Genomic DNA, 24,125 nt, shown 5'->3' with positions numbered 1-24,125 from the left:
GAAAGTCGTCACCCACGCGAACGACATCACATTAAAGTCGTCAGCCACGAGGACGACATCGCATTAAATTCGTCAGCCACGCGGACGACAACGCATTAAAGTCGCTAGGTGGCCTACCGGTTTCCATTTAATGCCTCCAGCGCATTAAAGTCGTCAACCACGCAGACGACATGCAAGGGTGGTTATTTAATGAAGTGGTTGGTCCGTGGTGGTCCGCGTTGACATGTGTTTAATGAAGTTGGGGGTTTAATTAGTGAAGTCCCTTACATTTAAGAGAAAGACGTCGTCATTAAAAGCGACTTCAGGCATAGTAAATGTGTTTGTGGGTAGGAAGCAGCCATAGTAAATGTGCTCGTGGTAGGAAGTAAATGTGCTGGTGGGTAGGAAGCGGGTCTCTTAAGAAGTTAATATTTATAGGAAGCATGTTACTTAAAATTTATACTCATTTCAGTATCATTCAGGAGAGACTCGTTCACTTTGTTTTGTTCCTACCTTATTCAAATTTATACACAAATGGCAGATCAGTTGAATCAATATCCAGATATTTTGTCTGATTTTAGTGAAGATGAGTTGGTTACCGACCAATATACAGTCCATACAACAGATCATAGTGGGTCATCAAGTCAGACCTCACGTCAAGCTTCAAATCCAGTGACTGAAAATTCACTATGTGTTGGCATGTCTTTTGACACAAAAGAGTCCACAGTGTCATGTATCAAGCAATATCATATTGACAATGGTTATAGATTTGCTGTTGTTGAGAGCAAATCTGAAAAATTTATATGTCGATGTGTTGACTACAAAAAAGGCTGCCCGTGGCGTTTACGGGCTGCTTATAGCAAGCGAAGTTTGAATTGGGAAATTAGAAAGATTGACGGATCACACACTTGTTTGTCAACCATGCAACCTGCAGATCATGTCAACCTTGATTCCAACCAAATTGCTTCTATTGTGATGAACTCTGTAAAGCAAAATCCTTCCATACCTATCAAAAGTTTGGTAGCTGAAATTAAAAATCGTTTCGGGTATTCAGTTTCATATGACAAAGCCTGGAATGGTAAGCAAAAAGCGCTTGCTAAGGAGTTCGGAGATTGGGAAGAGTCTTACAATGAACTTCCCAGGTGGTATGAAGTTGTACAACAAAGCAATCCCGACACAATAATTCAATGCACTGGATCTCCTGTACAAGTAAGTGGCCAATCTGACCCTTCTTGCTATATTATGGAACGCGTATTTTGGTCTTTTGGACCATGCATCCAAGGGTTTAACTATTGCAAGCCAGTTGTCCAAGTAGATGGGACATTTCTGACAGGAAGATATCAAGGGACATTGCTAACAGCACTAGCTCAAGATGGGTCACGTAACATATTCCCTTTGGCCTTCGCGATAGTGGAAGGAGAAACAAAGGAGGCCTTGATATGGTTTTTTCAACTGTTAAGGGAGCACGTTACACCACAATCAAACCTCTGCTTGATAACAGACAGGGGGAAAGGCATATTGGCAGCCCTACAATCTGAAGAAGTACAATGGGAAGCAGATGGACTGCAATCAGTATACTGCATACGTCATATTGCTTCAAATTTCAACAAAAAATTCAAGAATCACGAATTGAAGAACCGATTAAAGAATATGGGTAATAATTTTTTTCTTTCATTCACCGCATTCAATAATTAAACTAACTAATATAATTGTATTTTTACAGCTTACGAGGTGAAACAACCCATATTCGATGCTAAATTGGCAGCTTTGAGATCCTATTCACCAGAAGTGGCATCTTGGATTGACAGGATACCACTACAAAAATGGACTCAGGCCTACGATGAAGGTAGTAGATTCGGGCACCTGACAACAAACCTGGCAGAATGTATGAATTCTGTTTTAAAAAGAGCTCGTTCATTACCAATTTGTGCTCTAATCAAGGCAACATTTGAAAGGACCGCAACATGGTTTGTTGAGAGAGGGGTTAAGGCAGACTCCATGTTACGAGCAGGACACCAATATACAGAGGAAATTAATGCTATCATTAGAAAAAATCAACAACAAGCGGGAATGTGTCAAGTTCGTCAATACTCAAGAGAAAATAATGAATTTCAAGTTTAAGAGATGTTTTCTCTACATGATCACCGCCTACCAATGTCTTTTACAGTTAGATTAAATGATTGGTGGTGTGATTGTGGTCATTTTCAAGCTCTACGACTGCCTTGTCATCACGTAATAGTTGTTTGCTCTTTCTCGCATATAGACCTAACCTCATACATCCATCCAGTTTATAGCCTCTACAACATCAATAAAGCATATGAAATACAATTTCATCCGGTTAGGAATAAAGAATATTGGTCACCATACACCGGACCAAATTTCATTCCAGACCCAAACATGCGCCGTAGGGTAAGGGGAAGACCACCAATTAATAGAATCCATAATGAAATGGATGAACCAAATCCAAATAGACGAAGCAAATGTTCATATTGTAGAAATGAAGGACATCATAGAGGCAACTGTCCTTATCGTCAGTAATTTTATTATGTAATTTTTGTTGTGTTGTTTTTATTATGTAATTTTTATTGTATTATTTTTATTATGTAATTTTTAATTTTTTTTACTTTTATTATGTAATTTTTATTCTGTTACTTTTATTATATAATTTTTATTGTGTTACTTTTATTATGTTAATTGTGTATTTTTTAACATTACTTTATTTTACCAATAACAAAATGAATTAATAACTACTCTTAATTAAATAAGGTTAAAAAATAAAACTGAAAATTTTTAAAAAATAAAATAAAATGCGATGTTTAAAAAAAAACAGAAACCGGTCTTCTGCCTGACGACTTCAGTGCAGAAGCCGGTCTCCCCCCTAACGGCTTTGATTTAAAAAAAAAAAAATGAAACCGGTCCTTTGGAGGACGACTTCTTCTTGAATGTCGTCCTCCCCCCTGACGACATGACCCATATTTGCAAAAAAAATTTCAAATGACCCATATTTACAATTTATCGGTCAAAATGACTCAGATTTACAAAAAAGCCGAGAAATAACGTACCTTATTCTGATTGATTTCTTGTTGGTAGAAGGTGGTGGTCACTACTACATATTTATTCTTTAGTAACATTTAAAAAATGTTACTGTATTGTAAAAAATGTTACAAATATAATTTAGTAACATTATACCACATGTTACGTATACCCTATGTTACTAATAAATATTAGTGACATTTTTACATATTAATTGAGACATTTATAAAAATGTTACTAGATACTTTTAGTAACATTTATTTAATAAAAATGTAACATTATAAAAAATGTTACTAAATTCTTTTAGTTATAATTCTTTTATAAATGAGTGACATTATAAAAATGTTACTAAAAATCATTGGTAACATTTTTTTAAATAAAGAGACATTTTAAAATTGTTACTAAAAAAATTTAGTGATAACTTTTTTTTTTTAAGGTAACATTATAAAAATGTCACTAATATAAATAGTCACACCAACATTTCTTTTGACCAATTGATCTCTTGTAGTCTTAAAAAAGTTTGATTTTAATTTTTACAGATCAGTAGGATTAATTACATTTTTAATTTGTAAAATTAAAATTTGTCCTTTTTCTAAATTAATTCCTATATGTATAAAGAGGCAAATATCATCTTCTATAACGAAAAAAATCTTTTACTATATTTCAACATAATAGATAAACAAGAATTAAGAGCAGGTGAAAGAAGTGTTTAAATTTTGTCTGAGTTTTAAGATTCTCAACATCATCATGTTCTGCATTAAAAATAAAAGTAAATACATCAAAGAATATACCTCAACTAAAACATGAAAAATCTCAAGTTTAAAATATGATCTTAATAACCATCAACATAAATTGAACTGTCCTTCTCTTCTTCTGTTACTAATGCATGGATTTTTATTTTGACAGTTCAGAATTTCTTGGAGATATGATACTGGATTAGCTTTAATTTCAGTCTTATTCTTCATCATCTTCCTGATTCAGAATCTTTTGATGTTTCCTACGATCATTACCTGTTAAAGACTTAAAATCAGTAGGCACTGAAAGCAAGACAATTTTGCAGAGAGCACTGAAATCAGTTTTCAATAACTTTTATTATGAACAATATACTTCTGTTTACACATTATGCACCAGAGAACTTTGATGGATATGAAAGAAAAAATCATATTAATTTGAAAGCTTCACACACAAAATAAACAAGTAAAGCAATTTCAGTTATTGCAATTAATATTATTATTTATCCACTAGTTTAATTACTAAAAGTGGGGAATATATTTCAATGAGATAATAAAAGTAATGACAAAAAGACAAGGTTGGCGAGGAAGAGTTGGTTCATTTTTATCCAACACTGTAATTTGTTTCTTCCTATTTCAGATCTAGTAGCTATTTGTAAAAAACAGAATCCTGTGACAATTTATTGTATCCAATAGAAAACATTCACACCTTATTCAAGCCGCTTCTTCAGCTCATTTGCATGTAACAATGTATGTGCATCATTTAGCAACTGTATATAAAGATAATTAAAATTGATAAATTAGTATAACAAATACATAAATGTTTTTAATCAAACTATTACTATCATTTACTAAAAGACTTAGAGGAAACTTACACTTGTGAGATTTCTCTTGTTTCAATTTTTTCAAGTCAGTCCTGTCAAAATGAATTTTAGGTTTCCGCTCTCTTTTTCCTATTTCTTTTCCTTCAACAACACTACTTAGATAAAGTTCATTAACAAACAATCAATATAACAACAAAAATGGAAACAAAAACTACTTATACAGATGGAGGGATGTTAAACTGGTTTGAGCATTTTTCCATTGCTCAGAAGCTAGGAATGATGGGCAGTGGCTATGTATGGATTGCAACAATTACTTTTGGCATGATGTTCAAGAGGATAATAAGAACATCTTATGGCATGATATTCAAGAATGTCAACAACACTAAAGTTATGAAGAAGAAGAAGAAGAACCTTTCCTTTAATGTACTCAAATGTAATTTTCTTTTGAGTTTAGTTGCTGCATTGAAATAAGACTCTAATTCCTGATTCAAATATCATAAATAAGAAGCTCAATTAATATTAAATTTCTTAGGATGAATAAAAGGCTTGGACTTACTTTATTTGTCAGAGAGTTCCATGCCTTAACAGCTTTTTTCTTAACCTATTTTTTAAATGAAATGTTAAATAATAAGTGATTCAAATAATGAAGCTTTATCAATGTATTGAACTTTACATACCCTTTCAAAATTGTCTAAATCAACTTTTGTTTCTTTATAGTTGTTTGCAAATTCTTGCCTGTAATAGTGATCATTTATAAGTCAATAAACCAAAAAGAATAAAATTATAAGCTTATTGTAAGAGAACTAGATCTTACAAGAAAAGCTCAAAGGCATTGGATGGATGTTTGAGAATGCTAAGATCGTTATCAAGTGTGACAATTTCAACATTAAGATCTTCTAATTTCCTGGATAAAAGAAATAGTAAGATATGTTCCAAAATATTATTAACAAAATTAATTGATAGATAATATAAAAGAAAAATAAAGAAAAAATATGATAATAACCTCTTAGTTAACTTGGTGTTAGTTTTCTGCACTTTTTCCTTTTTTCTCCTGGGGCTAGTATGAGTGAATGGAAAGATCAAGGCATGTGCATTTTTCTCTACGAGCTCACTTGTAGGATCTTCAATAACTACCAAAGGAACAATGCAAAGATCAAAACATTTAATACTAAATCAATATTTACTACTATGAAATAAATAAACCTTTATGAGAGATGTTGTCATCATTATCCATCATCTTCAATGTTGGATCATCTTCAATGTCCACCTCCTCTTTATTCAAATTTGAAACCATTACTTCTGGAGCATAACTTGGGATTTGAGTAAAAGCGATTTTGAAGTTGTTTAGAAGCTCAACTTTCATTGCTTCTAGTTGCTCTTTTAGTTTGGTTTCCACTTGCTCCTTCACTTGCTCTTTTAGCTTTATTTCCATTTCCTCTTGCATTCTGTTTTTCATGCTTTGTAGTTCAACCTGAGCATTCCTTTGAACTTCATCAATTAATTTTTGTATTCCAACTCGGGAGTTAGATCCCCATAGATCGGAAGGTGAAACCCCTTTTCCATATGTGTGCACATAACCATGTCGATCTTTTCCAAAGACTTGGGAAAATATATCATCTCGGGTTGAGTTTTTCTCTGGTTCTATTGAATGCGAAGAAATTGCATCCTCAAGTTTTGACTAAAAAAGGAAAGAAAAAAACAAAGTTAAACTTGTTATTAAACAAAACTATTAATTATAAAAATATATATAATGAATGAGATCATCATACAATAATCTCTTTGGTTTCCTCATTTTTAGGCTTATGTGTCATGATGAACATTTCTGCACGAGATGGCTCTCTTCCATCAATATTTTTCATCATCTACACCATACAAAAGAAAAAATATTAGTGTAAAAAAGGTACAACCATTAATACATTAGTTATGTAATTAGTCTAACCTCTTCATATCGTATTTCAGCAAAGGTTTTTGTTCCTGTGGTATGTATAGAAGTAAGTTTTGCTCTGCTTGTTTTGTTCTTCTCACAGCGAACCTTTATAATAAAAATATGAAATGAGAAAAGATATAAGCAACTGAGATATACAAGTACAAATCCACATATAATAACATTTAAATAAGACCTTAGCTATGTCAGATTTCCAAAATTTAATAAGAATTTTCCACTGCTCAAGTGGAACACTTGGGGGTCGATTTTTGAAGTTGTAATCATCTGGCATATTTGGAAAAAAATACTTTGTCTTCAATCGACATTTGTGGTTCCTCCAACTTGAACATATGCTTCCTAAAACCCACTTTTTAGCACGTTCTTCAATATCAAATTTTGACTGCATATCATAATCAATGAATAAGTATTAGAATTTAGGTAATATATAATCAAAGATAAAGGTTAGTGAAATGAATTACCAATACTGTTTTCCACATGTCATCCCAATGTTCTTTCAATCCTTTCCAACTAGTAAAAGTTAGAGGAGCTAAATGTGCATTCCTAGCTAATGTTCCCAAATAATTGCTCAATGTAGCTCGATAAGTGCCAACAGGTTGACCAAGGACATTAAGTTTAACCGGTAAACGCTCATCATATCTCAAACCATGAGTCTTGAGACATTTGGTAGGACCTCTTTTTCTCTTACTAGTAGAACCTGTTAATTAAGTATAAAATTAAGAAATAATATCTTATTACATATATAATAAATTACTACATACTTGAATGAACAAAAAGAAATAACTAACCAATGTGGGGGAGTGTTGGAGTTTGACTAGGTCTTGATGCAATTTCTTCCAACTCATCAAGGATTGCAACCATAGAACCACTTGGAAATGACACTTTAACATTCTTGGCCAGCAAGGATGGTTTTTCTTTCTCACCACTAGCCATAAATCTACTTGACTTTGAAATTCATTCACAGCTATGGCATTATGTCCATACATCAAAGGTGAGCATATTCAGCTCATCAACTTGCAAGCATAACATTTTAATGTACTGTATTAATGCAATGTATAGTCAAGCATGTAAATAAATCATGTTTAACATTTTTGTTTCCCTTAAAAGTTTCGTGCTTCAGCCTTAAAAACAGTGCTAAATAATAACATGTTCTACAAGCTTACAAGCATCCTAACTTCAAGAGCTTGAGGGAAACTAGAGTGAAATAGAGTTATAAAAGGTTGTTGTTCTGTAAACAAAAATAGGTACATTAGTTTAGTTTGATATGGAGAGTATCATGAGAAAGAGAGATAGAAAAAGAAAGAAAATTATGTCCACTGACCATTTGCTATCAGATCATTTATGAGATTGTTTTAATATACAATGTCTTCTCGGTTAACTCCACCTAAAATCAAAGTAGTTTAAACTTAATTGCATTATGGACAAAGTAGACAAAGTTCTACTAGATAAAGTCTTAAGAAATCCCTCAAAATCATGCAAAGTCATGATTCAAGTTGGACCAAAACATAAAAAGAGATTATTATAGTTTCTCACGAGGTAGTATTCTTGGCCAAGAAATGGAGACCTATAGGCATTGAATCCAATATCCTTCATCATAGCCACATCCCGCTGAAAAATAAATCATGGGTAAAAACACAAAATCATAAATCTAGATGAAATAAAATCTCAAAAAACTAAGGAAATTCCTCTTGAACTAGATATCTAAGTTCAAATTAAGAGAAAGAAAGTACCTTGTAGTGGTGGTATAAATCAATGGCAACATCCGCATTACTGTGGTATGCTATTCTATCTGAAAATTAAATAAAAATGTCTCAACATTTTGAGTGTGCTTCATTGTTCAACAAACCAACTTTGTTCTATAAAAAAGTACCTTGTATAAACCAACTTCATAATGAGAAACCCAAAATCAATTTGGTCAAGCACAATACATGATATCCTCTAGGGTGTTTAACACACTGCTAACTCCATAACAATGACACGCCTAAGGAAATCACAAACATAGTTTTGTAAGTGGGGAATGCGTTTTCTGTTACGCATAAAGTGGACCTAATTTAAGGATATACTCAAACTCAAAAGGCTTTTAGACACCATTAGTCCCAAATCCAAATCTTATTGTTCAAACTTTGAAGTTTATTACCACTAGTTCACAATCCAAATCTCACTTATGAGCTATCAAAATTCATCTTACTATTCTCTTGAGAACAAATCTGGGAAGAACCATCATCCCACCCCATCCCCTACAAAAAATTTCCCCTCATTTTCTTCACACTCACAAGCTCCTTCACCCAAATCTCATAACCCGACTCTTGTTTCTGTCAGAGTAGACCCTTGGGTTGGTGAATAACAATCCATCGAGTCAAAAACACATTAAAATCTCCCTCATCAGAAAATACAGTTTGACTTATTGGTTTTCCTACTCTATTAAAACAAACAAACCACAATTATACAAGAGAGAAAAAGATAAAGATGAACCGTGATTCTGAAAGGAAAGCGCACACGCGTTAAACCGAAGCAGTTGCGAACCTCCGAAGTCGCAAACCCCTAAAGCAGCCACGAACCGGCAAAGCAGTTATGAACATATGCAACTGCTGTGAACAAGTCAAGCAAACAAAAATCACCGAAGCAGCTGTTGTGAACCCACAATGCAGAGCAACCGATCTAAACACACAAAACAGGGACTGAACCCGACATAACCGCCGTGAACCCCCAAAGCAAGGTCTCAAATGCACGGTCGACATGAAAGTAAAAGGCATCGCCCGATAACAAATCAAAATCCCACCGATAGTAACAGTGATTTAGAGCATGAGAAATTGGAAGAGTGAAAAGCAATTTCGAAAAATCAAAGAGTGCAAAGCGAATTACCAATTGAAAGCTGTGATTGAGAGCTACAGAAACCAAATAGCGAAAATTTTCTTCTGTGATCGAGAGAGGAAGATTCAAAGGAGATGGATGTTTAGGTTTCGCAATCACGTTTAGGTTTCGCGATGATATACCAAAAATAGAAGAGATAAGATAAAAATAAAGTAGCATTGAAATTTTAACTGGTTTTCCTAAAAAACTTTCCAGGGGTTTAGAAAACCTCCATTATACATATTATTTTCCTAGAGGTTATTAAACCTCTCTTAATAAACCTCCGATAAAATTAAGTTTTTTTGTAGTGATTATACATGAACGATTACATTATAATTATAATATATTTTAATTAAATTTATTTCTTGTAAATATAAATCTTAAAAATCATTCATCAAATGATATGTCAACAAAATATTTATACAATAAAGATTAAAAAATCAATTTTTTAATAATAAAATAATTAAAAACTAAAAGTTAGTTTCTATTTTGATTATTTTTATTAATTAAAATTTAGTTTCTAAAATAAATTTAAAATGACTAGAAAATAATTTTTAATTACTTCTTAACGATGCGATATTATTATTTTATTTTTAATTAATTTCTGATAATACTGATATTATACAATATATTTATTTATTTAGTATATTTATTTATTTACAGTAACATTTTTGAAACATGTTGCAATATTAGGATATATATATATAGTAACATTTTTAGTAGATGTGATTATGCAAATGTTAATAAAAATAGAAAAAAGTGTAATATGTACAGTAACATTTTTAAAAAGTGTTACAATATTAATATTAATATTCTGTATAGTAACAATTCTAAGGAAATGTAACTATATTATATCAATAGTAACATTTTTAATAAATGTAGCTAGGTAAATGTTGCAGTAGCTACTAAATGCTATAGTGGGTTATCTTGTTCTGTTTGTAGAGAGGCGTCGTTTCTTGGACGAGGAACACGATTTTACTATTAAATTATATTCAGAATACTTTTTTGCCATGTGAAATACTTAATTAGAAAGGGAAAACCTTAACAACTATCAATTATTGGAGACTTTCGTAACTCACTTTAGTCATTGTTCAATTGGTATGAGTAGTGATAGGCGCACACGACAACGTGTACTAACACCGCGTGTACACTACGAGGTATATGTTGAAAATGAAGTGTTATTGCGGAGGAACAACCTTAAAGAATAATTTGCATTGGAGACGAAAGTGGCTTATCACGACATTGAAGTTGATTATACAAGTTATAAGTAGTGAAATTTAAGTTGTAGTTGAAGTGTAGTTTACCATATTATGTTGTAGAAGTTGTAGAGGGTTAATTTTGTAAGTTAACAGACTACATCATCTCTTAAATATGTTTATGCAAGTTTCGGCTCTTAAATATGTTTGTGACCTGTATGAAGTGTTTTATAAATCAGTGGTGAACTTTTTGTATAAATATAAGACAAGACAAAAAACTTGAGCGGAGTGTTTCATTTTTGTGGTGTTGAATGTAGAATTTCGGGTATTGCATACATTTCTTGAATAACTATAATATGAATAAATCGTGAGATGTCACTTGAAAATGAATGACTCTATATAAATCTTTCATTTAAATAATCCTTCTGTTATCACAAGTTTATCCCAATTTCTATGCGGATGATGTCACTAGTACATGATCTTATCAGTAGTGCAATAAGGGCTTTTCGTCCAGTTGTTTTTAATATTTTATCCCGATTTCAGAACCGAGATATATTAGGGCGAGACAAAAACACCATTTTTACCTCGGTTCTTGTCAACCCGAAGTCATATGAGAAACTTTTCTGCTCCGGTTCTGGTTGAACCGAAGCCATACAGTCAAAAAAATCTAACTTAATTAAAAATTCGAAGACCTTTTGGCCTCGTTGTGGTCTGAATCGAGGCCATAGACCCCTTTTTTGCCTTGTTTATGGTAAGAACCAAGGTCTAATGCACGTTTTTTTTTTAAATACGTTTTCTATTTTATGATTATTCCCACATTTAAACTAGCATATAAGGCGAGTTAAAAGGAATAATATGCACTAGTGCATTCATCCATAAAATCTAGTAGATATGTTGACATAAAGAAGATGGACATCTTCCTTCAATAAGGAGTTTTAATGATGATAATGATGACTTATAAAGAAGTATGGAAGACTTAATGATGATGCATGGAAAAATGTTGAAGACTTAAAAAGAATACTTAGATTCAAGAGATACATTGAAGACTTGGGGGTTTAGTTGTTTAGATCTTGTAATATGTGTATGTTATTTAAGAGTTAAAAGTATGTCAAAAGTTAAAAAGGCAAAACTCAAGTAGTAGAGCACCAAGAAAATTTTATTTATTTGCAAAACTCATTAGAATAATCGATTATTCTTAATGATAATCGATTATCTCAGTTAACATTGATTTTTGAAAAAAGCCTATGTGATAATCGACTATCACTATTGATAATCGATTATCACCTGCTGATAATCGATTATCACCTACTGATAATAGATTACCCTGGTTGATAATAGATTATCACAGCGAGAAAAATGTTTTCAGAAATGTTTATGTGATAATCGATTATCATTTATGATAATCGAATATATGTGGTAGTTGTGACTTAACTTTTCATATTTTTAACCTAATTTATAAATAGGCTTCTATAAATAAAGTGTTAGGCTTTTCTTTGAAAAATACAGAAGTTAGAGAAGTCTGAGTACTTGAGAACTCTTTGTAGGAAGGCTTTGCAAAGCCTAGTGTGGGTAGAGCGATAACTTTCACCAAATGGGATCTTGAGTGATTGAGTGTTGCTATTGTTGCTAGGAGTAGCCATTCATCCTTTGTGTGATTCAAAGTAGGTGTTCATTCCTTGTGTGATTCAAGGAAGGTGGTTCTTCATCTCTTGTGTGATTCAAGAGAGGTGTTCATCCCTTGTGGATTTCAAGGGAGGTGTTTTCTAAACCTTAAACTTTCTTATATGTAATTGTATTTATGGTTTGTTTTAGTGATTAAGTTAATCTCGCTTTTGAGAGATTAACAACTATACGTAGGGTCTTTTGATTTAATTAGTATAAATACTTTGCGCAATTTTCTCTTCCTTACTCTCTTTATTTTATTTTGTTTATTAAAATAAAGGAAAGAATTTTAATTGAACTTTGATATAAAAAGGGAAAAATTTTAAAAGCATAATTTTTATTAAGAACCCAATTCACCGTTCCTCTTGGTTATTGTCCAAATGCTGATAATTTCGCTGCATGTTTACAACAATTGGTATCAGAGCTTGCTTTAATAGTTTTTGAAAAAAGTTTTGAAAATGGTTGGACAAAATCGAACTTTTGCGGAAGGTGCATCTATTGACAAACCTCCTCTTTTTACTGGCGAAAATTATCCTTTCTGAAAATTTAGGATGTCAATCTTTTTGGAGTCTATTGATAGAGGTATTTTGGATGCTATTTTAAATTGTCCTTTTGTTCCTACTATTATTGTTAATAATTTACAGGAACATAAGCCCTTTTTCGCAATGGACTGCACAAGAAAATAGAAGGGCTCAATATGATGTTAGGGCTAGAAATATAATATCATCTGCACTAACTCTTGATGAATTTTATAGAATTTCAGTTTGTACAAGTGCTCAGAAAATGTGGGAGATTTTACGAGTTACACATGAAGGAACAAATTATGTTAAGCATGCAAGGAAGAACTCATTAATTCAAGAATATGAGATGTTCTGAATGCAACAAGGCGAAACCATTTACGATGTGCAAAAGAGATTCACCCAGATCGTTAATCATCTCTCTGGGTTAGGTAAAAATTTTGATATTGATGAATTAAATATTAAAATTTTGAAATCTTTGAACTGGACATGGCAGCCAAAGGTTACGGCGATCACTGAATCTCAAAATATTGCAACAATGTCCATGGCGGCTCTTTTTGGTAAATTGAGAGAGCATGAACTTGAACTTGGTAGTTTAAATGAAGAAGAGGACCAAGGAAGGAAAAGGAACATAACTTTCAAATCTGAGATCGTAAAAAAGAAAAGTCCCAAAGAAGATAATGATTCAGACGATGAACACTTGAGTCTCATGATTAAAAGTTTCAACAAGTTCATGAAATTCAAAGATAAAGGAAAGTTTATAAGTGACAAAAAGAAGAATAAAGGTTCTTCTTCAAAATTCATGTGCTACGGTTGTGGAGAAATTGGGTATGTCAAATTTGATTGTCCAAATCAAAGTGAAGAAAAGAAAGGCAAGAAATTTATGAAGGAGAAAAATAATAAAGTCTTTTGTGACTCTAGCTCTTCATCAAGCTCTAGTGACTCGGATGAGGAAGCCAATCTTTGTTTACTAGCAGACAATGGATCAAGTTGCAACAAGGTTAGTAATTCTAATTCTTTTAATGAAACAAATGATTATGATGAATTGCTTTATGCCTTTTAAGAGTTGTATGTTAAATATGAAAAATTAAATTCGTTGCATAGAAAATTGAAATCAAAATATAAAACTTTAAAAAAGAAATTTGAGAAATCTTTTGAAGAAGAAGAAATTTTGAAAAATAAAATTTTAATTTTAAAAATAAAGAGATTGAAAATGTTAAATGTGCATCTTGCAAAAGTTATATGTTTGATATTAACATTCTTGAAAAAACAACTTGAAGATGCAATAAATAATAAAAGTTTCGTAAAACCAATGTTTAGGAGAAAGGTTTTTCATAAAAATAAGCTTGCTCCCAAGAAATAAAAATAAAAGAACTCGTAGATTATGGGTAAAGAAAGGAACAACTCATTCTAGGAATATAAATTGTGTTGCATGTTTCTATTGTATGCAAAAAGGACATACTTCTAATAAATGTAGAATCAAACATTTTGATGTTCCTAATGGAAGATGTGCTTGGATTCCTATTATAAAGTAACATGTCTCTCACCTCAAAGGGCCTAAATAAGTTTATTGGAGACCAAAATGTTATTGTTCTCTATCTCGCAGGTTATTTCAAAATCAAGAAAGTCTCTTTAGATGTTCAAGAGCTAGTATATTCATCAAACTTTTGACATCTTGGTAAGTTCTATAATTTTATAAGGGGTTTGGGAATATTAGGTATGTGTAAAAGTGATAAAAATCATTAATTTCAATGTTTCCAAAAAAAAATCGTTATAATAATCAATTATCAGAGGCGATATCGATTATCAGCAAATCTGGAAATTTCCGTTATTTAGTATGAACTAATAATTGATTATCATTAGTTATAATTGATTATCCTACAAAACTGAATATAAAAATTCAAATTTTTGAAAGTTCTGATAAGTTTTTCAAACATTTAGACTATTGAAATTCATAAATGAAAATTAGAATATTAAAGATCATTTTTTTTATGATGTAATCTTCCCTTGTTTAAATAAACTCTTGTTTTCTCTAAACTTTATACTCTATTTGCTTCAGGGAGAGTCTTTGATTAAGGGGAATTATTTGTTCTTGAAATATTTGTGTTTATCAAGAATGGGGAAATATTACATGTAGGAGGAGTTTTATATCTTAAACAATTTTTAAGGGAAACTTAAGTTATCTGATTTAAGGGGAATTATCTAAAGAATTCATTTTTGATTGTGATCAAAAAGGGGCAGATATATTTGTGTTGATATCTTGTGATAATTGATACCTTTAAGGGGAAGATATGTGTTTATTGATTTTTTTGTAATACATTGTGTTTTAAAAAGGGGGAGAAAAGTTATTTTATCTCTATTCTGGATTAACTACTATTTTCTCTTAAGTTGTTCATCAAGAACAAAGTCTTTAACAAATTTTGATCATCATCAAAAAGGGGGAAATTGTTGACAGAAAGAAGATGGACATATTCCTTCAATAAGGAGTTTTGATGATGATGACTTATAAAAAAGTATGGAAGACTTAAAAGAATGTTTGGATTCAAGAGATACACTTACGTGATAATCGATTATCACTTATGATAATCGATTATCTGTGGCAATTGTAACTTAACTTTTCATATTCTTAACCTAATTTCTAAATAGGTTTCTATAAATAAAGTGTTAAGCTTTTATTTGAAAAATACAGAAGTTAGAGAAGTCTGAATACTTGAGAACTCTATGTGGAAAGACTTTGAAAAACCTAGTGTGGGTAAAGCGATGATGATGCATGGAAAATGTTGAAGACTTTTTGGATTCAAGAGATACACTTACGTGATAATCAATTATCACTTATGATCATCGATTATCTGTGACAATTGTAACTTAACTTTTCATATTTTTAACCTAATTTCTAAATAGGTTTCTATAAATAAAGTGTTAGGCTTTTATTTGAAAAATACAGAAGTTAGAGAAGTCTGAATACTTGAGAACTCTATGTGGAAAGACTTTGAAAAACCTAGTGTGGGTAGAGCGATAACTTTCATCAAGTGAGATCTTGTATTTACGATTTATTTTAATCGTTGAGATAATTTCACTTTTGAGAGATTAACAACTGGATGTAACTTCTTTTGATCTGAACTAGTATAAATACTTTGTGCAATTTTTTCTTTCCTACTCTTTTTATTTTATTGTGTTTATTAAAATAAAGGAAATAATTTTAATTAAGTTTTAATATTAAAAGGGAAAAATTTTAAAAGCATAATTTTTATCAAGAATCCAATTCACCGTCCCTCTTCGTTATTTTTCAAATGCTGATCATTCCACTGCATGTTTATAACAAAATAAATTTCAACAAGTTTTGTTAAATCTATTATAGTTTGCGTTCAATGCTCATAATACCTTGCACAAATTTGATTTTAGGTTTCATCTCTTAGTACTGCATTTTTTATTGCAGAATCCCTATGTCTCTAACAAGCCTTCAACTCCATATACAAACATTCAACCAAAAATAAATAAAAATAACTTGTTATATTAATTCATAGTGTTGGTTATATAGGTCACAACATTAGTAAAATTCTAACAAAACATCAAAACTTTTGTATAAAAGTTTCATTTACATAACCCTTCAATAGGTTAGAGGAGGTTTGTATATAATAGCAAGTGTGGTGAGAGGAAAGGTTTTTGTTTTTGGAAATCTAAGAAAGTAAACAGAGTTACGCCTACGTGAAACGATTTTTTTCATCCTTTGTATGAGAGCAAGTTTGTACTGTTTGTGACATATTGGAGAATAATAGGTATATTCAGTGTACGTCTAGGTTTGGTTCTATTCTTTTCTATCCTATCACACGAACGTAACAGTATCAGAGTTTGAAGATCTCTTTTAATCGCGAATCAGAATTGGACCTATAGTATAAACTTGGTCTGAGAGACCTCAAATTTATAATTAATCAATCTCAGCTACGATTAATCGCTTTCCTCAGAAATCTTTTAACTTGCCATTTCTAATTGTTGAGAGTTGATAAGTTGTTGCGAAAATCATAAAACCTAGTGATTTTTTAGGAACAATTATTTATCTGAAGGGCCAGAATTACGAAAACTATTCACAATCCTCAACTATGACTAACTGTCAAATAGCCTTTGAACTAAACATATCAACTACAACAGTATAAAACAGGGTTCATCAATGAAATCACGCATTAAGAACCCACAATGAAAGTTACTTATAGTCACATACCATAACATCACATCATAGATACTCAACGGAAGACCAATCCGAGGTGAGAAAGGTAGGACGAAAAAGAAACATAATCTGTTTGAAAAAAATAAATTACTATTGTATGTCATATAAAAAGCATGGGATAAAAATCCATAACAAACATACATTTAAGCTTTCATTTCATCATCTAGCATCTGCTTCTCTATTGGAACTAACTTGATTGTTACTGTCTGCAGATGAAGGACCTGGCCCTAGAAGCAAAGGGGTCTCTCTCTTTTCTTTTTTAGAGTCATTATTGGAAGATGGGTTCACAGATGAAGATCGAAGAGGAGACTCAAAATACTTGCTTGCAACATCTGGAGGGGGGTTGTCTTCCCCAGGAAGGACAAGCAGACCTTTCTCTCGAAGAGAAGATGGCTCGTTGAAGCAAGAGCTCCACAGGGAGTCCACAAGCTGTCTCTCTTCCCTCACTACACCAAGGTCTTCAGCTGACATTAAACTGATATTGTTTATTCTTTCTTGAAGAAGTTGCTTCATTTTCTCACTGTCTTCCTCACTGCGAGCTTTTGTATTGTGAGCAAGCTCGAGAAGACTCCTAAGGGCAGCTTCTCTGACATCTGAATCTTCACTTGAGGCAAGGTGCATGAACATTCTAGGAAATCCAAGCTCGTTCACAATGTTGCAGTCTGAATTGTTTTCGTGCAACAGGTAATGGATCAAGTTGAGAGCTTTCCTGAAAGAATAGTTAGAATTCAGCCACAAAAATTAAACTGTAACAGGTGTTTAATAATATAGTTTAAAAGACTAATTAATCAATAAGTAAAGGTAAAAACAAATTAAACAATAAACACCTCCTAAGTTAAAGAGTCAAATATGTTTTTTGTCACCCAAATTAATATAAAAAATTGTATTTTGTCCTTAAAATATAGACTATTTCGTCCTTGAACTTCTCAGAACTTTATCAAAGTCAGGTAAAATATTCTTCCAGACAAGTTTATAATTTAGTTCAGACAGAGACTACACAAATTTTTATAATAGTTTGGGACGAAAATCATATTTAATAGAGTATCAATAATGATGACAAGGGAATGACAAAGCAACAATTGTAAACCTTTCAGAAAATGTTGTTACCTTTGAAATCGCACATTTTCAGAAGTTAGTGCATCTTTCAAGGCTGCGTAACCATTTGCCAAGCGAAAAGCAGTGATACCAGGTTTGTTGTGCCGAATTAGTGCTGTCATGTTGTTGTAAAAACAGAAATATCAGTATCATTCCATTCCATTCCAAGGAAACAAAATATCAGACTCAAAAGTATAATAGCACATACAAGATATTGCACCCAGAGCTTTAGTTCTAACAGTCACATCAGGATCTGAACTGAAATTATGAATAAGAGGTTCAAAGCCATTTGCTTCCATAACAAGTTGTTGACTTCGAGGATTATTCTGGACTATTGTGGTCACCACATCAGCAGCCTTTGCTCGAATATTAGCATGAGAATTCTTTAAGTAACCAAGAAGAGGAACCAAACCACCAATTGAATGGAGATCTGGGAAATAGATAATAGCAGGAAATAGGTAAGACATACAGGTGTTGAATCAAAAAAACACAAAACCACTATCCAACCCATTATCATAAACAGCATAATGCTAACAGGTAAAATGTACATAGATAGTAGAAAAATCATACTGCAACAGTGCCAACTATTTCCATTATAAAATGGTACATTAGAGAATGAACACAATTAGACTAATGAGGGAAGTTATGAATGAAATTCTCAAAAATCATTCCAATTAACAACGTTTTGACCACTGGAAAGCAGAACAAATTCACCTAATACATAACAATTCAAAACAAGTGATTAATATATCAATGAATAAATTACTAAATTTGGGTTCATTTTTAGATTGAGCATTAGCTCTTTGTGAAATGAAAAACTCCTTTTAAAGGGGAAAACACTTGGAGGACATAGTCCTCTACTATCTTATTTCATTGTTCTAGACAACCATTAACAGCTGACCAACCCAAATTTGAGAAACGTCATCATCTAGCAAATATTGCAGACAGAGCTACCAAAATCCTGTGAGGAATTGAATCATGATACACAAAAAAAGTGGCGATTCACCTAGGAAACCTAAATAAATAAGCTTTAGTATGAGAACTAAGTACTTTCATAACCATTCAAAACCTTAAAACTTACCATTGGCCATGTCAATCGACTCAACATGCTCTTGCAACTCTTCCAACATCTCTGCAAGAAATCAAGTTAGATACCACTGAGTTGGCATGATAATATCTAAGTCAATCATTAACTAAAAATGAAATACAACTCATTTGTAATTACTCTTGCATTTTGGTAAATGTTGAATACCTTCAAGGTCTGCAACGGTGACTCCTTGGTCTTTCAAGACTTCTTCTGGAGTTTGCATCACAAGTGTGATCTCTTTCATACGTTTTACAACATCAATGGTCTGTGCTTGCATTGCTTCCATAAACCATTTCCGATCCTCCTCACTACAGAATCATAAAAATCACAAAAAGCAAAACCAAGTGACTAATCTTAGCGAAATTCATAAATAAGCATTTAGAAATATCTAACTTTTTCACAAATGGTATGCAACTTTGCAACTAAAAATACAAAGAAAAAAATAAACTCTGTATATTGCTTAGCTACACAATTACAAAATTAACAAAGTCAAATCACAGTCTACAGAATATCATGAACTCTCCTGTCTCTGCAATACACTATTTGATTTCCAATCACATTACAATTTCGCTAATGACTAGATATTTCACTGTCTACAACCCCAAAGAAAAGAAACCATTACTACATAAATAATATATTTACAGAATCAGAACGCAATAACACCAATTCAAATTCAACCACACTAATCAAATATTTCAATAAAATTATGAAACAAATTGGAAAATCACGCCCCTGGGCCACTAATTAGAAACCACACCCTCCTTACTCGTAATTCATTGTTTAAAAACCATATTTTCCGTAAAAAAAATAAATTTTGAAACGTGGGTATGCGTTTTCCAGCAACTAAAAAACTAACAAAGAAAAAAATCCAACAGTTGTATCAACCCGAACCAACATAAAACGGCTAACACAACTTCAACCCAGGAAAAAAGAAGAACTGAAAACTGAATTCGGACCTCAAATTGCTATTGGGGGCAGTTCCGTCGGAGTTAGCAATGCTCCATTTGAGCAACCCTTCCCAGTTGGGTCCTTCTTTAGCCATTCGAACGATTAGAGAGAAACAAGAAACCTTGTAGAATTTTAGTAAGAGGTATAAAGAACACGAAATGTGGGAAGGATTCAGATATATAGTTTCAGTAACGTGCGTGTGTGAAGGATTCGCGAAACGTCTCCACAATTCTGGAAGTTGTGAAGACACATAAAAGGGAAAGAGAAATTGAAATGTCAAAAGTGGGTTCTGTGTTTTCTGCTAGTATTTATTCGCTGTCATCATGGGCCTTGGAACATTGTGTTAACTTTCCAAAGGTTGTTGCTATAACTTTCTATTATTACTAACTACACCCCCATATTAACAGAAAAAAAAAATGAAATACTCTTCCTCAGTGTCACTTTCATCTCGTTCTCTAGTGCACTCTTTGAAGGAAAAAAGAAGAGAGTGCTTATTCTGAAAAAAAAAAAAGATTCTATCCAGAAGCTATTATTTATGTTGTGAAACGATTGTTCTAATAACTATGTTCTAGAGAACTCGGTTTGAAACATATTTCATCATTTACTTTGAAAATTTCGTTCCAAAAAGTATCATATATTTTTTTTAAATTTTTGCTTCAAAAAATTAGAACTGTCGAAGTGGGTGAGAATCCGTGATACAACCCAAGTCACTACAGGTTTGGATCGGGTTGAGTTAAAATTTTTCTATAAATTTCAGTAAGAGTTAACTTTTTGACCCGACTCACAAAAATCCGGCTCATCCAGTTGAACCTATAATGAGTCGGATTGGCTGACCAACTCACTCACAAATAAAGGGTCACACAATGGTTTTGTATTTGGGTTGGATTAGGCTTCTTTTTTTTTTTTTAACTAGACATATTGGGTTGGTAAATGCAAACCTAATCCTTTTGTGATCTTGGTTTTGTATTTGGGGTTGAACATTATTTTGGATTGTATTGAAGTTTATTTAGATTTTAATCACAACTATAATTTAGTTTTATTGGAACTTAAGAAAAAAATTGTATTTTTTTTTAATTAAGTAAGCTAATGAACCAACCTGTATAACTCATTAACCCGTAGTGGACCAAGCCATGTTTTGAATTTTTTTGGCTCATTATAAAATGATTCGGGTTAGGTTAGCTTACTAAGTGGTCAACCTATAATGGGACAGATTGGACCGGGTCAGGTAACCCATTTTGACAGTTCTAATTACTTTTCAAATGTTAAGAAAATAAAAATGTATTTCAAAATTTTACATTTCAAATTGTAAAGGGAACATTTTAAAAACTAGAGTTAAATATGTTTTTGGTCCCTTAACTTTCAGTGAATTTTGAAATTAGTCCATTTTGAAACTTTGGACCAATTTAGTCCTTCATCTTTCGAAATACGTGAATTTAGTCATTTTAATCAAATTTTATTAGGTTTATTTGATGTTTCGTACGCATTTCAAAATTGTATTTGAGCTATTTATACTATTTGACACATTTTTACTTTAATATTAAGTCAAATGCTATTATGAAACGCATTTGAAATGTCAAATAAACTTAACAAAATTTGATTAAAATGACTAAATCCACGTATTTTGAAAGATGAAGGACTAAATTGGTCCAAAGTTTCAAAATGAACTAATTTCAAAATTCACTTAAAGTTAAGGGACCAAAAACATATTTAACCCTAAAAACTATTTCATAAACACTTTTGGATTAATTTTTTGCATTTTATAATGTATCGTTCAGTGTACAGCTTTGTTTTCTTAACATTTTGGAAAATAATTTCTAGAAAATATATTTAAGGAACACTTTTTCATTGTACAGTTTTTACATCAAAATCCATGGTTTTTCATAAACTCTCTTTTAGAATGTTAAGGAACGCAAAATTCGTTTTTGAAAGCATATTCTAAAGAGACATTTTCAACCAAAGCTTCTCGAGAAGAATCGGTTGTAAATGCATTGCCACATGGTTAGGAAGTGAAAACATGAATAAATCTGTAGCATACAATGGAGTACCTTATTGCATAAAAGAGTGTTTTGAGAAGAAGAAAAAAAAAAGAGTAAATATATTATTTTAAATAAAATATAATTTAGGTACAGCATAACCCAAATGTCAAATTTTAACAGAAACATTCAATTAAAAGAAATAAAAAAATACAAAAGAGATTATGTAAAACATAGAAGTGCATATAGTAGGAGGATAGCAAATTTCAGTCCTTAGACGAGTATAAAAAGTTGAGGGGCTTTTCACTATACCTCCAAATAGTTTTACTGCACCTCCAAAAAAAATTAAATTTTCTATAATACTTTTCTGAACCTTTTGACTATTCAACGGTAAAAGTTAAAAAAAAAAAATTTCTTTCTGCCTCTACTATGAAATCATAGGTTCTTTCATATTTTAAAACTCGGTAAAATCTTTAACCGGCTTTCGAAATCCGGTGAATAGTACAAAACGGATTTGAATTTGTGAACCGGCATTTGAAGTCCGGTTAAGTGATTTAACGGAATTCAAAATCCGTTTTCTTTATATACCGACATTCGAAGCCCGTAGGTCTACGTCTAACAGTACCTTGTGTACAAAACAATTCGCTCGTATTTCCTCTTTCTGTCTAAAGATACCAAGTCAACGTGTGAAGGTTCCACATGTTCTAGCCATGACAAAATTTTTTAAAATTAAACAAATAAGAATATAAGAATAACATAAAATTAAAAATAATAATAACTGATATATATATATATATATATATATATATTACCAAATTGGAATTAAAATAACTTAATATATTAATCAGATTGAAATTAAATCCTATATGTAAAATAAATAAAAATATTAAACTATGGAATTGGAATGTCAGTATACAAATATCAACTTTAAATAAAAAATAGTTTATCAACCGATATATAATTTTATTTAATATAGTTATATATAATATAAACAATCTAAAATTAAATAATTAATATATAAATATAAAAAATTTTGAAATTAAATCTTATAAATAAAATCAAATAAATAAATAAAAACATTAAAAGCTAACAAATAATAATTAAATAAAAACAACTAATTAAATATAATTAATCTAGATATTATAAAGACAAATATTTTAAATAAAAATTTATCATTATTAATTAAAAATTAACAAAGTAAAAGTAACTATAAAATATATAACTGAAAAAGTATATTAAAAATAAAATAATAAATAAAGTAATAAAATGAATAAAAAATAACAAATTAAAAAAAAAATAATAAAATAAATACATAAAAAATCAAGTTCAGAATTAAAAAAAAATATTAATAAAATTTATTATAAAAATAATTAAACAGCAACTTAATAATATTAATCAAATTAAAATTAAATTTTATATATAAAAAAAAACCAAACTAATGCCAGTATATAAATATGAATTTTAAATAAAAAATAGTTAAAATAATAAATAACTTTAAAATAAAAATTTTAAATAACTTTATGATCGTATGAAGTTATTTTTCTGAAATTGAATTAGAAACTTAGGAAAATTACAATCATTTACATGCTCATATGTTTTCTATCGAAACTCAACTCTTAAATATACATAGATGAATATAGTAAGTTTCAACTTTTCAGAACATTTCGTCAACCCCAAATCAAATAACAACAAATTGTTAGTTTATTTTGGAACAAATAAATAAGAATATAAAGCTAATAATTTATGTTACTTTATTTTTTGGTGTTTTCAAAATAAGAAGCAAACGCTTTCATTATGAAACAGATTAGAAAACAAGTCCATAAACTTGAAAATTAAAATTAAAAAAAAAAAAGATAATATTTATGTCAAAAGGGGAAAAAAAGGCAGTGTTCTATGTTGTTCCCCTCGTACGGGAAAAGAAATTCAATGTTTGGTTATGTTGTGCAAAAAAGGGTGTAATTAATTCGCACGAAGAATAACATTACCTATTTCAAAATCGATGTTGACATTATACAAAAATGCCGACAAGTAGTTGTATCATTTTATTTTATTTTATTTCCTAAAA

General features: G+C 31.0%; 3 protein-coding genes across 3 annotated transcripts; 1 reads left to right on the top strand and 2 right to left on the bottom strand.

Moving 5' to 3' along the window:
• The first annotated feature begins 954 nt into the window (after positions 1–954).
• Positions 955–2,100, top strand: LOC114165249 (uncharacterized). The gene is made up of 2 exons (XM_028049907.2): positions 955–1,633; positions 1,703–2,100. The coding sequence occupies exons 1-2, from the start codon at positions 955–957 to the stop codon at positions 2,098–2,100; spliced, it is 1,077 nt and encodes a 358-aa protein (XP_027905708.2).
• Positions 2,101–3,698: 1,598 nt separating this feature from the next.
• On the bottom strand, positions 3,699–9,534 carry LOC114166702 (uncharacterized). Its single transcript, XM_085668056.1, has 19 exons — positions 9,372–9,534; positions 8,982–9,187; positions 8,240–8,298; positions 8,043–8,117; positions 7,831–7,893; positions 7,298–7,737; positions 6,971–7,206; positions 6,688–6,891; positions 6,507–6,599; positions 6,337–6,429; positions 5,771–6,245; positions 5,571–5,697; positions 5,382–5,471; positions 5,245–5,302; positions 5,124–5,168; positions 4,979–5,049; positions 4,619–4,719; positions 4,453–4,513; positions 3,699–4,022 (listed from the first exon to the last, which is right to left on the bottom strand). Exons 6-18 carry the CDS (start codon positions 7,440–7,442, stop codon positions 4,503–4,505), a joined length of 1,749 nt encoding a protein of 582 aa, XP_085524182.1. The 5' UTR covers positions 7,443–7,737; positions 7,831–7,893; positions 8,043–8,117; positions 8,240–8,298; positions 8,982–9,187; positions 9,372–9,534; the 3' UTR covers positions 3,699–4,022; positions 4,453–4,502.
• Positions 9,535–16,831: 7,297 nt separating this feature from the next.
• On the bottom strand, positions 16,832–20,375 carry FES1A (Fes1A). Its single transcript, XM_028052719.2, has 6 exons — positions 20,096–20,375; positions 19,305–19,447; positions 19,134–19,184; positions 18,261–18,482; positions 18,065–18,167; positions 16,832–17,666 (listed from the first exon to the last, which is right to left on the bottom strand). The coding sequence occupies exons 1-6, from the start codon at positions 20,179–20,181 to the stop codon at positions 17,117–17,119; spliced, it is 1,155 nt and encodes a 384-aa protein (XP_027908520.2). The 5' UTR covers positions 20,182–20,375; the 3' UTR covers positions 16,832–17,116.
• Between the last annotated feature and the right edge of the window lie 3,750 nt (positions 20,376–24,125).

The sequence above is a fragment of the Vigna unguiculata genome, chromosome 10 (genome assembly GCF_037176805.1).
Source record: "Vigna unguiculata cultivar grain cowpea cultivar isolate G323 ecotype 2 chromosome 10, ASM3717680v1, whole genome shotgun sequence".
Taxonomy (NCBI): domain Eukaryota; kingdom Viridiplantae; phylum Streptophyta; class Magnoliopsida; order Fabales; family Fabaceae; genus Vigna; species Vigna unguiculata.
The sequence above is the reverse complement of the archived record's forward strand: the minus strand, read 5'-3'. Positions and strand labels throughout refer to the sequence as shown.